Source organism: Arachis stenosperma, chromosome 5, assembly GCF_014773155.1.
Source record: "Arachis stenosperma cultivar V10309 chromosome 5, arast.V10309.gnm1.PFL2, whole genome shotgun sequence".
NCBI lineage: Eukaryota > Viridiplantae > Streptophyta > Magnoliopsida > Fabales > Fabaceae > Arachis > Arachis stenosperma.
In genome coordinates this window covers 6,083,886-6,098,358 of record NC_080381.1, presented here as the reverse complement: position 1 = coordinate 6,098,358, position 14,473 = coordinate 6,083,886, and the positions used below count along the sequence as shown (strand labels likewise).

General features: G+C 36.7%; 3 protein-coding genes across 3 annotated transcripts; 2 read left to right on the top strand and 1 right to left on the bottom strand.

The window, feature by feature from the left end:
- Positions 1 to 1,322: 1,322 nt before the first annotated feature.
- On the top strand, positions 1,323 to 4,494 carry LOC130981873 (MND1-interacting protein 1-like). Its single transcript, XM_057905615.1, has 2 exons — positions 1,323 to 2,984; positions 3,744 to 4,494. The coding sequence occupies exons 1-2, from the start codon at positions 1,488 to 1,490 to the stop codon at positions 4,257 to 4,259; spliced, it is 2,013 nt and encodes a 670-aa protein (XP_057761598.1). The 5' UTR covers positions 1,323 to 1,487; the 3' UTR covers positions 4,260 to 4,494.
- Positions 4,495 to 6,339: 1,845 nt separating this feature from the next.
- Positions 6,340 to 8,767, top strand: LOC130981874 (aluminum-activated malate transporter 12-like). The gene is made up of 6 exons (XM_057905616.1): positions 6,340 to 6,787; positions 6,877 to 7,017; positions 7,110 to 7,382; positions 7,459 to 7,580; positions 7,679 to 7,816; positions 7,909 to 8,767. The coding sequence occupies exons 1-6, from the start codon at positions 6,454 to 6,456 to the stop codon at positions 8,539 to 8,541; spliced, it is 1,641 nt and encodes a 546-aa protein (XP_057761599.1). The 5' UTR covers positions 6,340 to 6,453; the 3' UTR covers positions 8,542 to 8,767.
- A 1,590-nt stretch (positions 8,768 to 10,357) lies between these two features.
- LOC130981876 (NAC domain-containing protein 71-like) lies at positions 10,358 to 12,947 on the bottom strand. The gene is made up of 4 exons (XM_057905618.1): positions 12,190 to 12,947; positions 11,639 to 11,937; positions 11,230 to 11,556; positions 10,358 to 11,140 (listed from the first exon to the last, which is right to left on the bottom strand). Exons 1-4 carry the CDS (start codon positions 12,344 to 12,346, stop codon positions 10,853 to 10,855), a joined length of 1,071 nt encoding a protein of 356 aa, XP_057761601.1. The 5' UTR covers positions 12,347 to 12,947; the 3' UTR covers positions 10,358 to 10,852.
- Between the last annotated feature and the right edge of the window lie 1,526 nt (positions 12,948 to 14,473).

Genomic DNA, 14,473 nt, shown 5'->3' with positions numbered 1-14,473 from the left:
CACGCTACAATTATATTTTAAATCCAAGTTATCACGGGCATGCAAACAAACCACATCCCTCATCTATAGCTAATGGTGCAGCAGCACTCGGTGTTCCACCAAAGTCCATGCCTTTGCCACCTCAAGCTCCACACACGAAAGAGAGGAAAGATTCGAAAAAGAAAACAGTTAAAGGAGGAAAGGAGGAAGAATGCGTTGTCAGAGAAGATTGTCGTTCAGCTCCGCCTTGCCCTTTTTCTGATCTGAGTTTTACTTTCCTTTTTTTTTCTTTTTCTTTTGAGAATAAAAAATGAAAAGAAGATGCAGGAGATAATAGTGGTGAGGGAGAAGACGTAAACAACAATGAAATTAGAATGATGTAATTTTTTTTTCAGATGGCTAACAATGGTGGTGTCAACAAAAATAAGGAAAGAGTTGAAAGGAGGAAGATAATAAGACAGAGGTAGTTTGAGTATTTTAATTCATTTTTTAATGATATTAATAAAAAATTAATGATTGGATAATTTTGTCAAACATAATTTATCTTTCATAAATGTAACTTTAATTTTTTTTTGGTATAATCAATTTTATCAGGGTCTAAATTATTCATAATTAGAAATGATTATTTATTCGTTATATTGTGAGAATATGATCAAGATACAACTTCTTTATATTCTCATATCTAAATGTTTGCTCCTATTTATCTACTTTTATCATATTTTCACAATAACATTAATTATATTAGAGAAATCAGAATGTAATAGCCAAGCAGCTTGGAAATAGAACGGACTTCTACCTTTATTAAGCTGGGATTCATTGCACACATTCAATGTGACATCGCAGCTGTAGCATAGGTTAAGTGGCAATATATGATGCCTCTTAACATGTTATATCCAGTTTCAAACTTTGGCAATGGCCAAATAGTGGTAGAACTCTTAAATATGTGGATGAGTGTATAGTGTGTGAGTCTGTGATGTTTAGAATTAGGGGTTTGAACAAATAAAAATAAATAAATAAATAAGTATTGCAGGTTGATCAATAACAAATCTTTTTTTTTTTGGTAAAAATCTTTAAATAAAATTTAAATCTACAGCAGATTGGTGTAGAGATACGGTGGAAAAAAAACTACAAAAACATAAGAAAAATTGTTGGGCATGAGAAGAAGGGCTGGAAATTGACAAAGAGTATGGATGGGGCCCATGTAATTCAAAACCCCAGGCCCAAACTTCCTATAAAAAAAAAATTTAAAACCCAAACCCTAAACCTCACTATTGCAGTTTGGATTGGTCTACTTTTTATTCTTGAGGAGGGAAAAGCGAAGCGAAGCACGAACACAACGCACAAAAATCCCCCTTCATTTCTCTCACTCACTCACTCACTCACCGACTGATCACTGCAACTTCTTCTACTGCTCCTCTTCTTCTTCTTGATCATCATCTTCTTCTTCTCCTTGCTATCTTCAAGAGTCTCCTCTTCCAAAAATTGCACGAATAATCGGATATAAAGGGATGAGGGCCAAAGACAAGCACACCCGAACCAATCGCAAACCTCGATCCTCGCCCAATCCTAATTCCAATTCGGATTCCTGCCATAATAAAACGGTGGCCACGCCTAATTCCAACCGAAACCCTAACATTCCTCCCTACAGCTGGGGTTTCTGCACCGAAGACGAGCTCCAAGAGCTTCTCTTGAGGAACATGGAGATCGTCTACGCCGACGTCGTTTCCAAGATCGTGTCCATGGGCTACAGCGAGGACCAAGCTCTCAAGGCGGTCCTCAACAATGGCCATTGCTTCGGCGGCGTCGATGCGCTGGAGAACATACTCAACAATTCCTTGGCTTATCTCAAAAGCAACGGCAATTTGGAGGGTAGCGATGACACTATGCCTGTTTTCACCGATTTGATGCAATTGGAGGCGTATTCTCTTGCTGCTATGGTGTGTCTCTTGCAGCAGTTGAGGCCCAATTTGACTAAGGGTGATGCATTGTGGTGTTTGCTAGTCACTGATTTTCATGTCGGAAAGGCTAGCACAATTCAGGTTCCGGTTGCAAACAATGAATGTACTTGTTGTTCTTCGCGTACTGCTACTACTACTACTACTACTACTACCACCAACACTGGTGACAATGCAGTTGGTGTTGTGTCTCCATCTCCACATTTTTGTGAGTCTCGAGGGGGACCTCCGGATTTTAATTTGGTCTTCGCTTGCGGCCATGAGATGAGTTTGCGGTTGCAGAGAGATATTGAATTCCCAAAAAGGTTTAATCTTTCTCCTTCGATGAAGTCCTTGTTGAAAAGAAATGTTGCATTGTGCGCTGCTGGTTTTAAGGCTCACTCAAAACAGTTGCCGCAGCCACAAGCCGTGGCCATTCCCGCTGGTAGCACTGGGCCGGCAGAGGACGCTGTTACCTCCATGATGAATAAATTTCGCGAGCTAAATCTCGATGATTGTATGAAGCTTCTTGCAGAGGATCAGAAGGATGAGGTGTTACTTGCTCTGTTTAATCAGGTTAAGGATCTCGAGAAAGAGCTCAAGGTCCGAAAGGATTGGGCTCATGAGAGAGCAGTGCAAGCAGCTACAAAGCTGAGCAATGATATGGCTGAGTTGAAAATGTTGAGGGCGGAAAGCCAAAGAGAGGAGGCTCAGAAGTTAAAGAAAGGCAAGCAGGCGCTTGACGACGCGACAATGAAGAAACTATTAGAGATGGAGGAGGCCTTGAGGAAGACTAGTGGTGAAGTTGATCAGGCAAATTCAACTGTCAAAAAGTTAGAGACGGAGAATGCAGAAATTAGAGCAGAGTTGGAGGCTTCTAAATTGAGTGCATCAGAGTCTGTCAAAAACTGTACACAGGTTGAGAAAAGGGAGAAAAAGTGTTTAAAGAGGCTTCTTGCTTGGGAAAAACAGATAGCAAAGCTACAACAGGAGATTTCAGATGAAAAACAGAAGATAGTGGAGATTGAAGAAGAATTGGCTCGGATTAGACAGTGTCAGAAAGAAGCTGAGGTTGCTCTTTCCCACCTCTAATCTATTTATTTATAGACAATGCTCACACTCAGGCCCCATTAAAAGGAATTTTATTTACCTGTGATGTGTTGTTTGTTTTTTGCTCTTGTGATACTGAAATCTATATTTTCTGCATGAAGGACTTTGGACTTTAACCTGAACAAATGAATGTGGATCTAACTTGAATTTGTTGTCTACAGCTACATTGTGATTTTGAAACCTTATTGTTTATGATGTCTTTCATTTGTAGGATCGTGTTTGTATATTACAGGTTTATGCAGTAGAATCCATTTGAATTCACTAATTGTACTAGTGTTCTTGAATTGATCACTTTTGTGGAGAATTGCTCCTACAAGGTATAGCATCTTACGTATTTGTACAGATATTGTTGGAGGGTACATGATTTTATATCGGTTCTTAGCTTTCTTAATTATATTTATTTGCAACACAGGTGTTCTCTGATTCGTAATTCTGGAAGTAGATTATTTGGTTATTCCCCATTGCTATTTGCTAATTAGCTATACCTGAGTTTTCTGTCTGTTGATTATATTCAAGTCCTTTCTATGACTAAGCTATGAATTTGCAGCGTTCTGCTAAGTCTGATGCTCATGCTATGAATTGAGAACTTCATTTTTTGGGCTGAACTTTTTGAAATTTTCTGTTTATGCATGCTTTTTACTGAAATTATTTAATACAAATGTTCATTGCCAAGCACATGCTTCTTCTGAATAGTTGAATCTGAATAATAACTTTTGACAGGTCAAGGTCAGGGAAGAGTTGAAGGCTAAAGAGGAAGCCCTGGTACTAATTGAGGAGGAACGCCATAGTAAGGAAGCAGCTGAGGTTGACAGTAAGAGAAATCTTAAGGCTTTACGCCTGAAGATAGAGATAGATTTCCAACGTCGCAAGGATGATCTCCTGAGGCTTGAGCAGGAGCTTTCATGCCTTAAAGTATCTTCTCGATCTGCTGATAAGCATCGGAAATCAAAAGCTTCACGGACAGGCAATTCTGATGTTGCAAAGCCCCAAAGGGAGACAATCACAAAGCTTCTTAAAGAATTAGACAATCTTGAGGATTTTGAAGAAGAAGTCAACGGTGCTAGAGAATGTATCATATGCAAGGGAGACGAAGTTTCAATTGTTTTCTTGCCGTGTGCACACCAAATTATGTGTGGTAGCTGCAGCCAGGAGTATGGGAGGAAGGGCAAAGCTACCTGTCCCTGCTGCCGGGTTCCAATTGAACAGAGAATCCGTGTATTTGGTGCAGGTTCTTAAGGTTGCATTGGTTTATGCAGTGAACTTCTCATTTCTTTGTAGTCATTTCTTGCCCTTTTATCCCCCCCCCCCCCCCCCCCCCCCCAAAAATACTGTTTACTGTATGCTGTGAGGCGAGAGCCTAATCAGCAATTTGCATATAAATAAAATCTTTATTTCTGGCGTCAGCTTCTCTTTTGAATAGCTGCAGTTTTGGTGGTTGCTGCCATTTGCTTGTAAATAACAAACATGCAAGAGGCAACTATATCATTTTAGTGTTTGGCAAGTGACCGAAATCATTTTATAAACATAATAGTTAGGGTTATGTTATGTTGGGATATGTTACTTGTGTTATAATTGAAAATATTAAGTATCAATGGCAGTTCATGCTGATACTGAAATCCATTCCTTATCCTACTTAAATAGGGAATCGAATAGTGAAATATATAAATCTTTTATTTTAATAGGTGATATTAGTTACTATTTAAGGTATATAATATGTTCTATTTTAGTCAGATGTCATAGAAGGAATGAAAAATGTAATTAAAAAATCAAGAAGTGAGAGGCCAAAAATGCATGTATACCTGTTTTCAGTCTAGAATGGTGCAGCATCTATTTATATAGATTGTAGTATCTAAGAAAGATACGAATAGAAGAGAACAACACAAATGGCAAGTTGTGTGTGGAACCAGATGGTGAAATACGAGCTTCAAATGGATTGAAGTCATGGAGGGACAAGTTAGAAGTGCACGAGAGAACCGCTCACAAAACATCAACACCAGCTGGTTGTTGAGGACAGTTACGTTTTTGATTTAGAAATAGAGTTACGTTCACATCAATCAAACAAAACAGTTCACACGCACGGCTCGCCTCTTTCCTTTTTATATATTCATTCGCATTATTATGTTATGTTATGGCCATTATCATATCAAACATTTTTCCCGTGAAATGTTCGTGTGTGGCAGCTGGACCCTTTAATAATGCCAGCTAGCTTAGCTAGATTCTCACTCAATCACACCAAGAATATAATAATATTTTGATTTTTGAGTTACTGAAAACTGGAATTAATATACACAAAATAAAATAATGCACCGTTAGTTGAACTTCTGCTGCCGCATTATTGTACCTTCATGGACGGACGTACTTCGTACCCTTAGCTTGGTCGGTGCAACTTTATTTATTTTGTGGCCCTCATTTATTTAAGGAAATACCCACATAGTCACATGATGATATCTTCATATAAAGATAATATTGTGAATTTTTAGATGATTAATTAAACATATTTAGTTAAATATATCAACTCATTTAATAGTCCACAATACTATCTTCATGTGAAGAGTCATCATAAGAGTATCATATTCAAGATATTTAACCAACTTTTTTTTTAATCTAAACCGTAATTATTTAATCATTTTTTATCACTTTGGAGGAGTTTTAGTCGTGTCTTCAATGAACTGGTGGATGTTTTTAAGTTTACACTTTACAAAACAAATCTTTTATATATTCATAGACAATCGTTTGCAACTTTGCATGTTCTCTATTATTTTGGTTTAAAGGTATCTCTCACTTCCAGAGACTAAGAACTAATATGTAAATCCAAGCTTTATTTAAAAATTTATTATTGATAAATAAATTACTGTATACACAACATGTAATTCAAATTCTCAATTTATATTCAAGCTAATGAGTGAACTGACCAATTGACCGACCTAAATTAATTTCATGTTAACTGTTATTAGCAGCAGTGAAGAATAAGTTTTGAACTTTTATAAGCTTTAGCTTTTTATAAAAAGAATATAATAATATAGTGTCGTAAAAAGATTATTATTAATATCAATAGATTAACATTTTCTTTGATTAATATATTGGTCAATTTTGAATGGTTTACATACACATGTGTCCTTCCTAACAATTGACCACAAAAATAGTTATCGTATAAATGTGGTTCCACGCTTTGCTGACTTCTAAATAACACTAGAGAGAAATTAAAGCTACTCACTTTAATGGAATGCATGTGATGAAGGGTAGAAAATGGCATCACCAGTAGCTTCTCCCTATAAATTTGAAGCTGCTCCGTGTCACAAAGTTGGGGTTCACATGTCATACATTTACAATCCCCACTTCGATTTTATTATTTTCTTGCATGCTCAAACATGCATGATCATCGAGCTAGTTGATAACACTAATCATATATTACAACTTAGTTAAAAAGAAAATGGTTCCTAAAGTTCATGCAGGGTTGGAAATGGCAGCTGGGGAGAATAATAACAATGAGAACAATGGAAGAAGCAGAAGCATTATTGATGGGAAGTGGATGAAGCGTGCAAATGTGTTTGGTGAGAGGATGAGAAAGTTTCCTAGTGTTGCATGGAAGACTACGTGGAGTGTGGGGCGTGAAGACCCTAGAAGGTTGATCCATGCATTCAAAGTTGGTCTCTCTCTCACTCTTGTTTCTTTGATGTATCTCTTGGAGCCCATGTACCATTGGATTGGCCAGAGTGCCATCTGGGCCGTCATGACTGTTGTCGTCGTCCTCGAGTTCACTGCAGGTACAATGACTGATTTAGTAGCTGATTTTTTATGCGCACGTAACATTTTTGTATATATTAATATCTTGTTCGTGTTGTGAGGGGTGCAGGAGCAACTTTATGCAAAGGGCTGAATAGAGGATTAGGGACACTGCTAGCAGGGTCTTTGGCATTTATTGTTGGATATATTGCAAATGCATGTAGTAGGGTTGTTCAAGCTATTTTCATTGGGGCTGCAGTTTTTGTTATAGGTATATACTTTAATAATGGTTGTGACAATTGAGTAGCAACAAGGTTGTGATGACTAATAATTTTGAGGTTTATTTTGTTATTCTTGAGCCAGGAGCTGTAGCTACTTATACAAGGTTCTTTCCCTATATAAAGAAGAACTATGACTATGGCATAATCATATTCCTCTTGACCTTCAACTTGATTACTGTGTCAAGCTATAGGGTTGACAATGTGTTGAAGATTGCACATGACAGAATCTACACCATTGCTATAGGCTGTGGCATTTGCCTCCTCATGAGTTTGCTCATATTCCCAAATTGGTCAGGGGAAGATCTCCATAATTCAACAGTTTACAAGCTTGAAGGCCTAGCAAAATCAATAGAAGGTGATATGAATTTATATATACAATCAATTGATAATTTGCCATAATTAGCACTTAACCATGCTGAGATATGTTGCAGCTTGTGTGAATGAATACTTTTATGGAGAAATTGAATCCTCTGGAGAGGACAAATCATCTGAGGATCCAATATACAAAGGCTATAAAGCTGTTTTGGATTCAAAATCCTCTGATGAAATGTTGGTAAGTCCATTTAATCATTCCTTGGTTCACTATTCCAATGAAGTATTGATGATAGAAGATCTTCTAGTAATGCAATGATCCTATTTTAATTTGGATAGGCATTACATGCAAGTTGGGAGCCAAGGCATTCATGTCACAGATTTCCATGGCAGCAGTATGTTAAAGTGGGAGCTGTTCTTCGCCAATTCGGATACACTGTGGTTGCTTTACATGGCTGTTTGAGAACAGAAATTCAGGTAATGCATCAGTAATTTCATAAGTTTGAGCTTTAAATCTCACTGATAGAGTGATATTGATAGTTCAAGTTTGATTTTTTTATTTGTTTTAGACTCCAAGATCTGTTAGAGCCATGTTCAAGGACCCCTGCATAAGGCTTTCAGCAGAGGTATCAAAAGCACTGATAGAACTTGCTAACAGCATAAGGCACCGGCGCCATATCTCTCCAGAAATACTCTCTGATCATCTCCATGAAGCCCTGCAGGACCTTAACACTGCCATAAAATCCCAGCCACGCCTTTTCTTGGGCTCCAAGAACAAGCACAACCATGGTAACAGCATGTTCAAGATAGCTGCAGCACAAGTTGGCCAAGAAAGACAGGGAAAGGCATCTGGATTCTCCTTATCGAGCGTTAAGACGGACTCTTCTGCATTGTTGGAATGGAAAACAAAGAGGGGTTGCAATGAACATTCAAAGGAAACAGAAGGAAAGTCCTTGAGACCACAGTTGAGTAAGATTGCTATCACTAGCCTTGAGTTCTCTGAGGCTCTCCCTTTTGCTGCTTTTGCATCTTTGCTTGTGGAAATGGTGGCCAAACTAGACCTTGTCATTGAGGAAATTGAGGAACTGGGCAGGTTAGCATGCTTCAAAGACTTCAGGCCTGATGATAACATTGTTGTGACTTGTGAGGAACCCCGAGTCGATGTGATGCAGAACCATTTGCCTTCACATGGTGATGCATGATCTTAATTCTTATATATTATGTTTTGAGTATGTTTTCAATTTTTAATGTACTCTTAGTAGAAACTTATTAATATAAACATTCTCTTAATCATAATATAGTTCAGGTTATAAGATGCATGATGTCAAAAGGGTAGTAGACTAGTATTTGTGTTCTGTCTAAGCTTTTGACTTCCATTGTAACCTGGATTGCTCACCAAAATGAGAATCTTACCTGTTATTATTATAAGACATTCCCAATCTAAGGATTTAATTGCAAATAGTCACCAAATTGTGCTGCAAGCATATCAAAATCAGAGAACAAGCTAACAAGGGAAGAATTTTTCTGATTTTTTATATATATCAAAGGGCCACTTTCTCTCATAGTTGAAAGTTTTGGCAGTATCTATAATCTTTTCTTCATTTTTCATTAGCAACCAATACAAATAAAGTCCCTCCCACATTCAACAAGAAATTGATCAACATATCAAATAGCAGTGTCAATAAAATAACTTCCATTGAGATTGCTTTTCACTCATTTCGTTTTCAACTCTACAAGTGGAGCATAGTGGTTAGACAAGTTTTTCTATCAAAGATGTCTGCTTAGTGAGGAACATGTCACATATATAATACACTTTTTGGTTGGGAATCACAGGGTGGTAGATGCCAAAGATTGTAACAAGAGATTGTTTTCAATTTGTTACAGTTTATAGTTTGACAGTTGTTACTGCTTTAGGAAAGCAATCCAAAAGGTCATGCATTATTAGTCCATGATTCAATCTTCTTTGTTCTTGTTTGGCCAAAACTCTTCCAACAGAATCAGAAGAAAACATACCCTAAAATCTTGGTTAGTGTTTGGAAATTGCTAACCAAAAGAATGGATTAATCCATTTCGACACGAGTTAATACTCAATTTAGTCCGATATTGGTAGTGAACAGAAACCAGAATGATCATGAAAATTCAACCTGTCTTTCATCTCTTATCATGCTAGGTTTAGATTCTTGTTCTCCATGCTCTATCTGGCTTCAGATTTTAGATCTATGTGTAATGTTAAACTAGTCAAGTGTTGTAAGAAAATGTGTAGCTAAGAATCCATGATTCACATTTGACTATTTCTAATTAGCTTATTTGGTGTAGGCTTAACCTCTTTTCCTTTTTGCTTTCCATGTGACACCCTAATATTTATAGATTTGCATTTTCTCTGCTTGGTGAGGATGCAGTGAATTCAATGGGGGGATTGAACAGGAAGTTCAAGAGGGTCAAAGCGTAAAAGCATAAGGTTTATATCAAATTTCAAACTAAGATAGCACCCAAAGTGAAAACAATGATAGCACCACAGGAGACTGCACTGATCTAAAGATAAAGTAATATCACAGAATTTCTCATCTTAAACTGATTTGTCAAATCTTAGTAATGATATTCAATCTTTTGTTTTTTGTTTGCTTGCACTATAGCACTGCCTTTTCTCTTCATAAATGATAAGGTGAAACTTTTTATGGATGAATTTGATTTATTTATAACAAAAATTTGTTGGAAAACTCAACAAGATTTTAATGATCATTTCCCACTAAGAGTTAAAAGAGTTGGCCCCTAGAAAGCTTGTTGGATGCTTCTCAAAGCAACTAAAGATTGGAATGTCTTGTCAACTCTAAAAGTAAAACTCATCCCCAAGCTTTATTTTCAAATAAAAACTATTCAGTGATAAGCATACATGACGGCTCTTGTGACATAAAGGAGAAACAGGAGTTTGATTTTGTTCATATGCTCAATCTAGCTATTTTAGTTTGTCTGCATATAATTTGGAACTTTTCAAAGCCAAACATTTTGATTTCTTTGCTTTTGGAATAGGGTGGAGAATACAGTTCAACTCTAACTTACCTTAATGAAGATTTAATATAAAAAGAATGATTCATGCCTCATATCCCATAGTTATTTGCTGTGTTTAACAAATTCGGCAAACATTGGAGGAAAAGCAAATGCTTAAGCATGCATTTCAATTCATGTAAGTTACTAAGTTAGTATGTAAAGAAAGGTGAATAATAAGAAACATAAGAAATTCTCCTTCATTACATAAGGTGAATGAATTTAAGACCAAACACCGAGTGCAATTTAAAAAATGTGATGTCACCCGAGCATCTTACACAACTGCATAAAATGATAAACATAGCTAAGAGCATTTGTGCAGAAGAAGGAGCTTGTACTCATTATTTTTCACTCCAAGACACACATTAAAAGGCGTTGCCTCAGAGATCCCTCCATCATCAAGATCTCCCTTACTTTCCATTCCCATATATGCTTAGCATTGCAAGAAAAGGAGAAATTTTCCTTTTCACTTCAGAATTGTCTTGGATCTCTGATTGAATTGATCTGGTCATATCCTTCATATTCATACAGCACTTCCTCATTTCCATAGAAGTCTAACATGTCTACTTGTCCTGAGTAACGCGACATTCGGCCAATTAGGCCTAGTTCATCAGAGAATTCTATCTCCCCATTGAAATTTGAGTAGGATGAACTGGATGAAATTTCTGTATGTTCCAATGATTGCCATGGTGTCATTGTACTTGGCAAACCATGATGCGGAAAGAATCCTGAAATAACATCTTGTGTTTGAGCAAAGTCCTGCAATTTGAGCAAAAATGTCATAAACTTATCCCCTAACACATAGCTACTCAATCAAGTGTTCCTTCTTTTGCTACAAAACACACTACCTTTGAAGAATCAAGAATCATATCAGGGGAGACCAAGAAGGTTGAAGGATTAGTGTCCACAGAAGGTGGCTCAAACACGGCCGTTGCAGCCACATTGTATGCACAAGGAGAAGCTATAGGGCTCGAATAACGACTCTCGCTGCATAGCTGACTTGCTTGAGAAGAAATATCAGCAGAGATGCTCAAGTGCTCCTTAGAGGATGACAATCTCATTGAGCTCTCATTCTCATTCTCATTCTCATTCTTGGAACTGCTGACACCTCTTTTACCCTTGTAATCACTGGCCTTGTCATTCTTCTTAATAACCCGGCACAAAGCATAAGCTCCCTACAAAAGGAACTAAATCTTTAAGGCCAATCCAATCCAAAGCAAAGCATTAACATATGAAAGACTAGAACCAAATATTTACCTGAAAACTTGGTGAGTCTTGGCCAAGATCATCACAGAGGCGATATTCGTGCATAACCCAATCCGTTCGGTCGCCTAAAGGGGCTCTTCCGCGATAGAAAACAAGGGTCTTGCGATATCCGGTGGCTTTCATGATTGATGTTGATGGACTAGATTGGCACACAACCTTTTTGTCTTTTCCAGTGGCTTTCCAGTATCCTGCTTTGGTAGCTCTGTTTGTTCTTGATCCATTCGGATACTTTCGATCCCTTGGACAAAAGAAGAACCATTCCAAGTCTCTTTTTGGTAAGAATGACTTCTCTGCAATTCAAATTAGGCCTCTTAGAAACGAAATCATTGTTTTTTCTTTTGATTCCATTGATTTTTAACACTAAAGTAAAGCTGAAAAGTTAGTGCTTCAGCAATAATTATTAACCACTGAAGTAAAGTAAACATACAAAACACTGCTTTCTAGTATTTTTATAGCATCCATAAAGTGTATGTTCACACTAGCATAGATGAAAATCTTTCTTGTGTTTAAGTAAATGATTAAGATGTGAAATTTAAGATTACCCGGCAACTCCCAAGGATCAAACTTGTACAAATCAATCACAGGGATAACTTCAAGTTCAATTTCAAGCTCCTCAACTTTTCTTTTCAGGTAGTATCCTATCAGTTCTTCATCAGTAGGGTGGAAACGAAAACCCGGAGGCAGTGATGCCCCTCCCATTCTCACTTACAGAATGGAAAGTGTATAATTGAGAAACAAGGAACCAAAGGTATATGCAGTTTTCTAGTCTCTTCCGGTCTCAATTTAACACAACAAAAAAGATAGTATTTTCAAGAATGTTGGTGAAGGATATAGAATTTTCCTGTTAGGTACCAAGACTATAGCTATTAAAAATCTGAAAGATCCAAAAGTAGAAACTTTTGTCTATGATATATTCTTTGTGAAGAATAAGGCGAGAATTCAACAGAAGGCACCCGTTGTGTGCCAGAATCATGGTCTTAAAAAGAAATTTGAGGTCTCTTATGAAGCTATCACACCCTTCCCCCACCAACACCCCTTTGATATTAATCCCCGTTAAGAAAAAATGAACCAAACTGAGGTGTAAGTAACCAGATGTTCAAATCAGTGTAACCCAAATACCAACTTTCACAAAAGAAAAATGGGCACTAGTCCAAAATTTGAGTAGGAAAGATTTTCCAAAAAAGTTGGAAGCTTTTGAAAGCCCCAGAAGTTAAGATGAACCAAATTAAATAGTAATGTAGTTACTTTGTATGGAGAATGTGAAATTGAGTTGGAAACAGAAAAAAATTGATAGAAATAAGGAAGAGAGTGGAGAGTGGAGAGTGGAGAGTAGAGAGTAGAGTAGAGTAGAGTAAAAGAAGCCAGAGATGGTGTGCTATATATAACAGTTGGGAGAAGGAATTAACAGTTAAAGATTATTGCACACAACACACCGAAAGTTTGAGAATTGAGATTGCTTGTCTCAAGTGCACCCAAAATTCCAAAGCAAATGGCCCCACCAACCACTTCATCAGCCCCGTTCACACCTATAAAGTTTTAGTTTTCTAGTTCTGTTCATATATATATAAGTCCATATATTCATATAGTTTCTCACATTTAATATAAACTCATAACATGTTTTCTTAGTTTATTTTTGGCGGTTCAAATTATTGGTGACTGTTGACTACATTTCAATTCCCAAATCTCAGCACAAACTTTGCAGGACAATTTTGGTTGAACACATATGACATATCATATCACTTAATTTTGCTGAGAAAGCAAAGAATTTTCAATTTTGTGTGAACATGTAAAAAAACAGGAATAGGGTACCTAAATGGATGGATGATGCGACCAAGACCCTGAACATCAAGTTAAATCCACATCATATTGTGTCGGATTGAACACTTTAATTCATGTGATTGTGTCATCAAAGAGGGTGAGGGTCCAAGTCTCCTAAAAAACTTTCAGAGAGTCTCTTTTATATTCTCACTTCAAAATTCACATGTAGATTGTTAAAAGCAATCTGGCTCCATTTTTTAAACTGCCATTGCTGGGACCAACTAGTAGGGACTATGGAGTGGATGCTGAAGCAAAATACGCGGTAATTAGTGGAATTGTCTTGCGTAGATATGAGTGTATGACCAAGAAAGCACAAAGAAAAGTTAAAAATTAAAGCTTGCTTTGACGTCAGTTTTATTATGCTTTCAACTTTGTCCTTTCTGCCATATTCTTACCACTCCACAATCAACTTTTTTTTTAATTAAAAAAAAATACTAAAATAAAAATAAATAAAATCTGACCCTACTCCTTGTGAAATTTTTGTAAAAGATATCATACTATCATGGGTATTTGCATTGGATTTTATAACATTTGAGGTTGAATGGAGGAAAAATGCAGAGCTACAAGTTTGGGATTGAGAATGAGAATATTTGTGACATTTTTCTTTCTTAACTATGCAAGACCTTTTAGTTTTCTTTTGGGCTCTTTCTATATTAATCTTGCATGAATAATGGTCCATGGTTAATATTTGTAATATCTGCTTTCTTTTTAGAAACAAAGAAAAGAAAAAAACTAAACTATATACAATCACATTACAAAATTGTAGGTTAAGCATTTTGCTCTTTACATTTATTAGTGAAGAAATCAAAGACACAAGAACAAAAGCTTTTGCTTTTTCAACATTGTGACATGGAAAAAAAAAAACAAAGAAAAGCAGAGCGACCCAGCCATCCAGGGGCAGAATAAAAGTTAATTTTCTCATTATTGGACCATTTAAAAACTTCTTGGTTTCATTTATATTTTATACATTGGTCTATTTTCTATGCTGATGTGGCTAACAAGTTATAT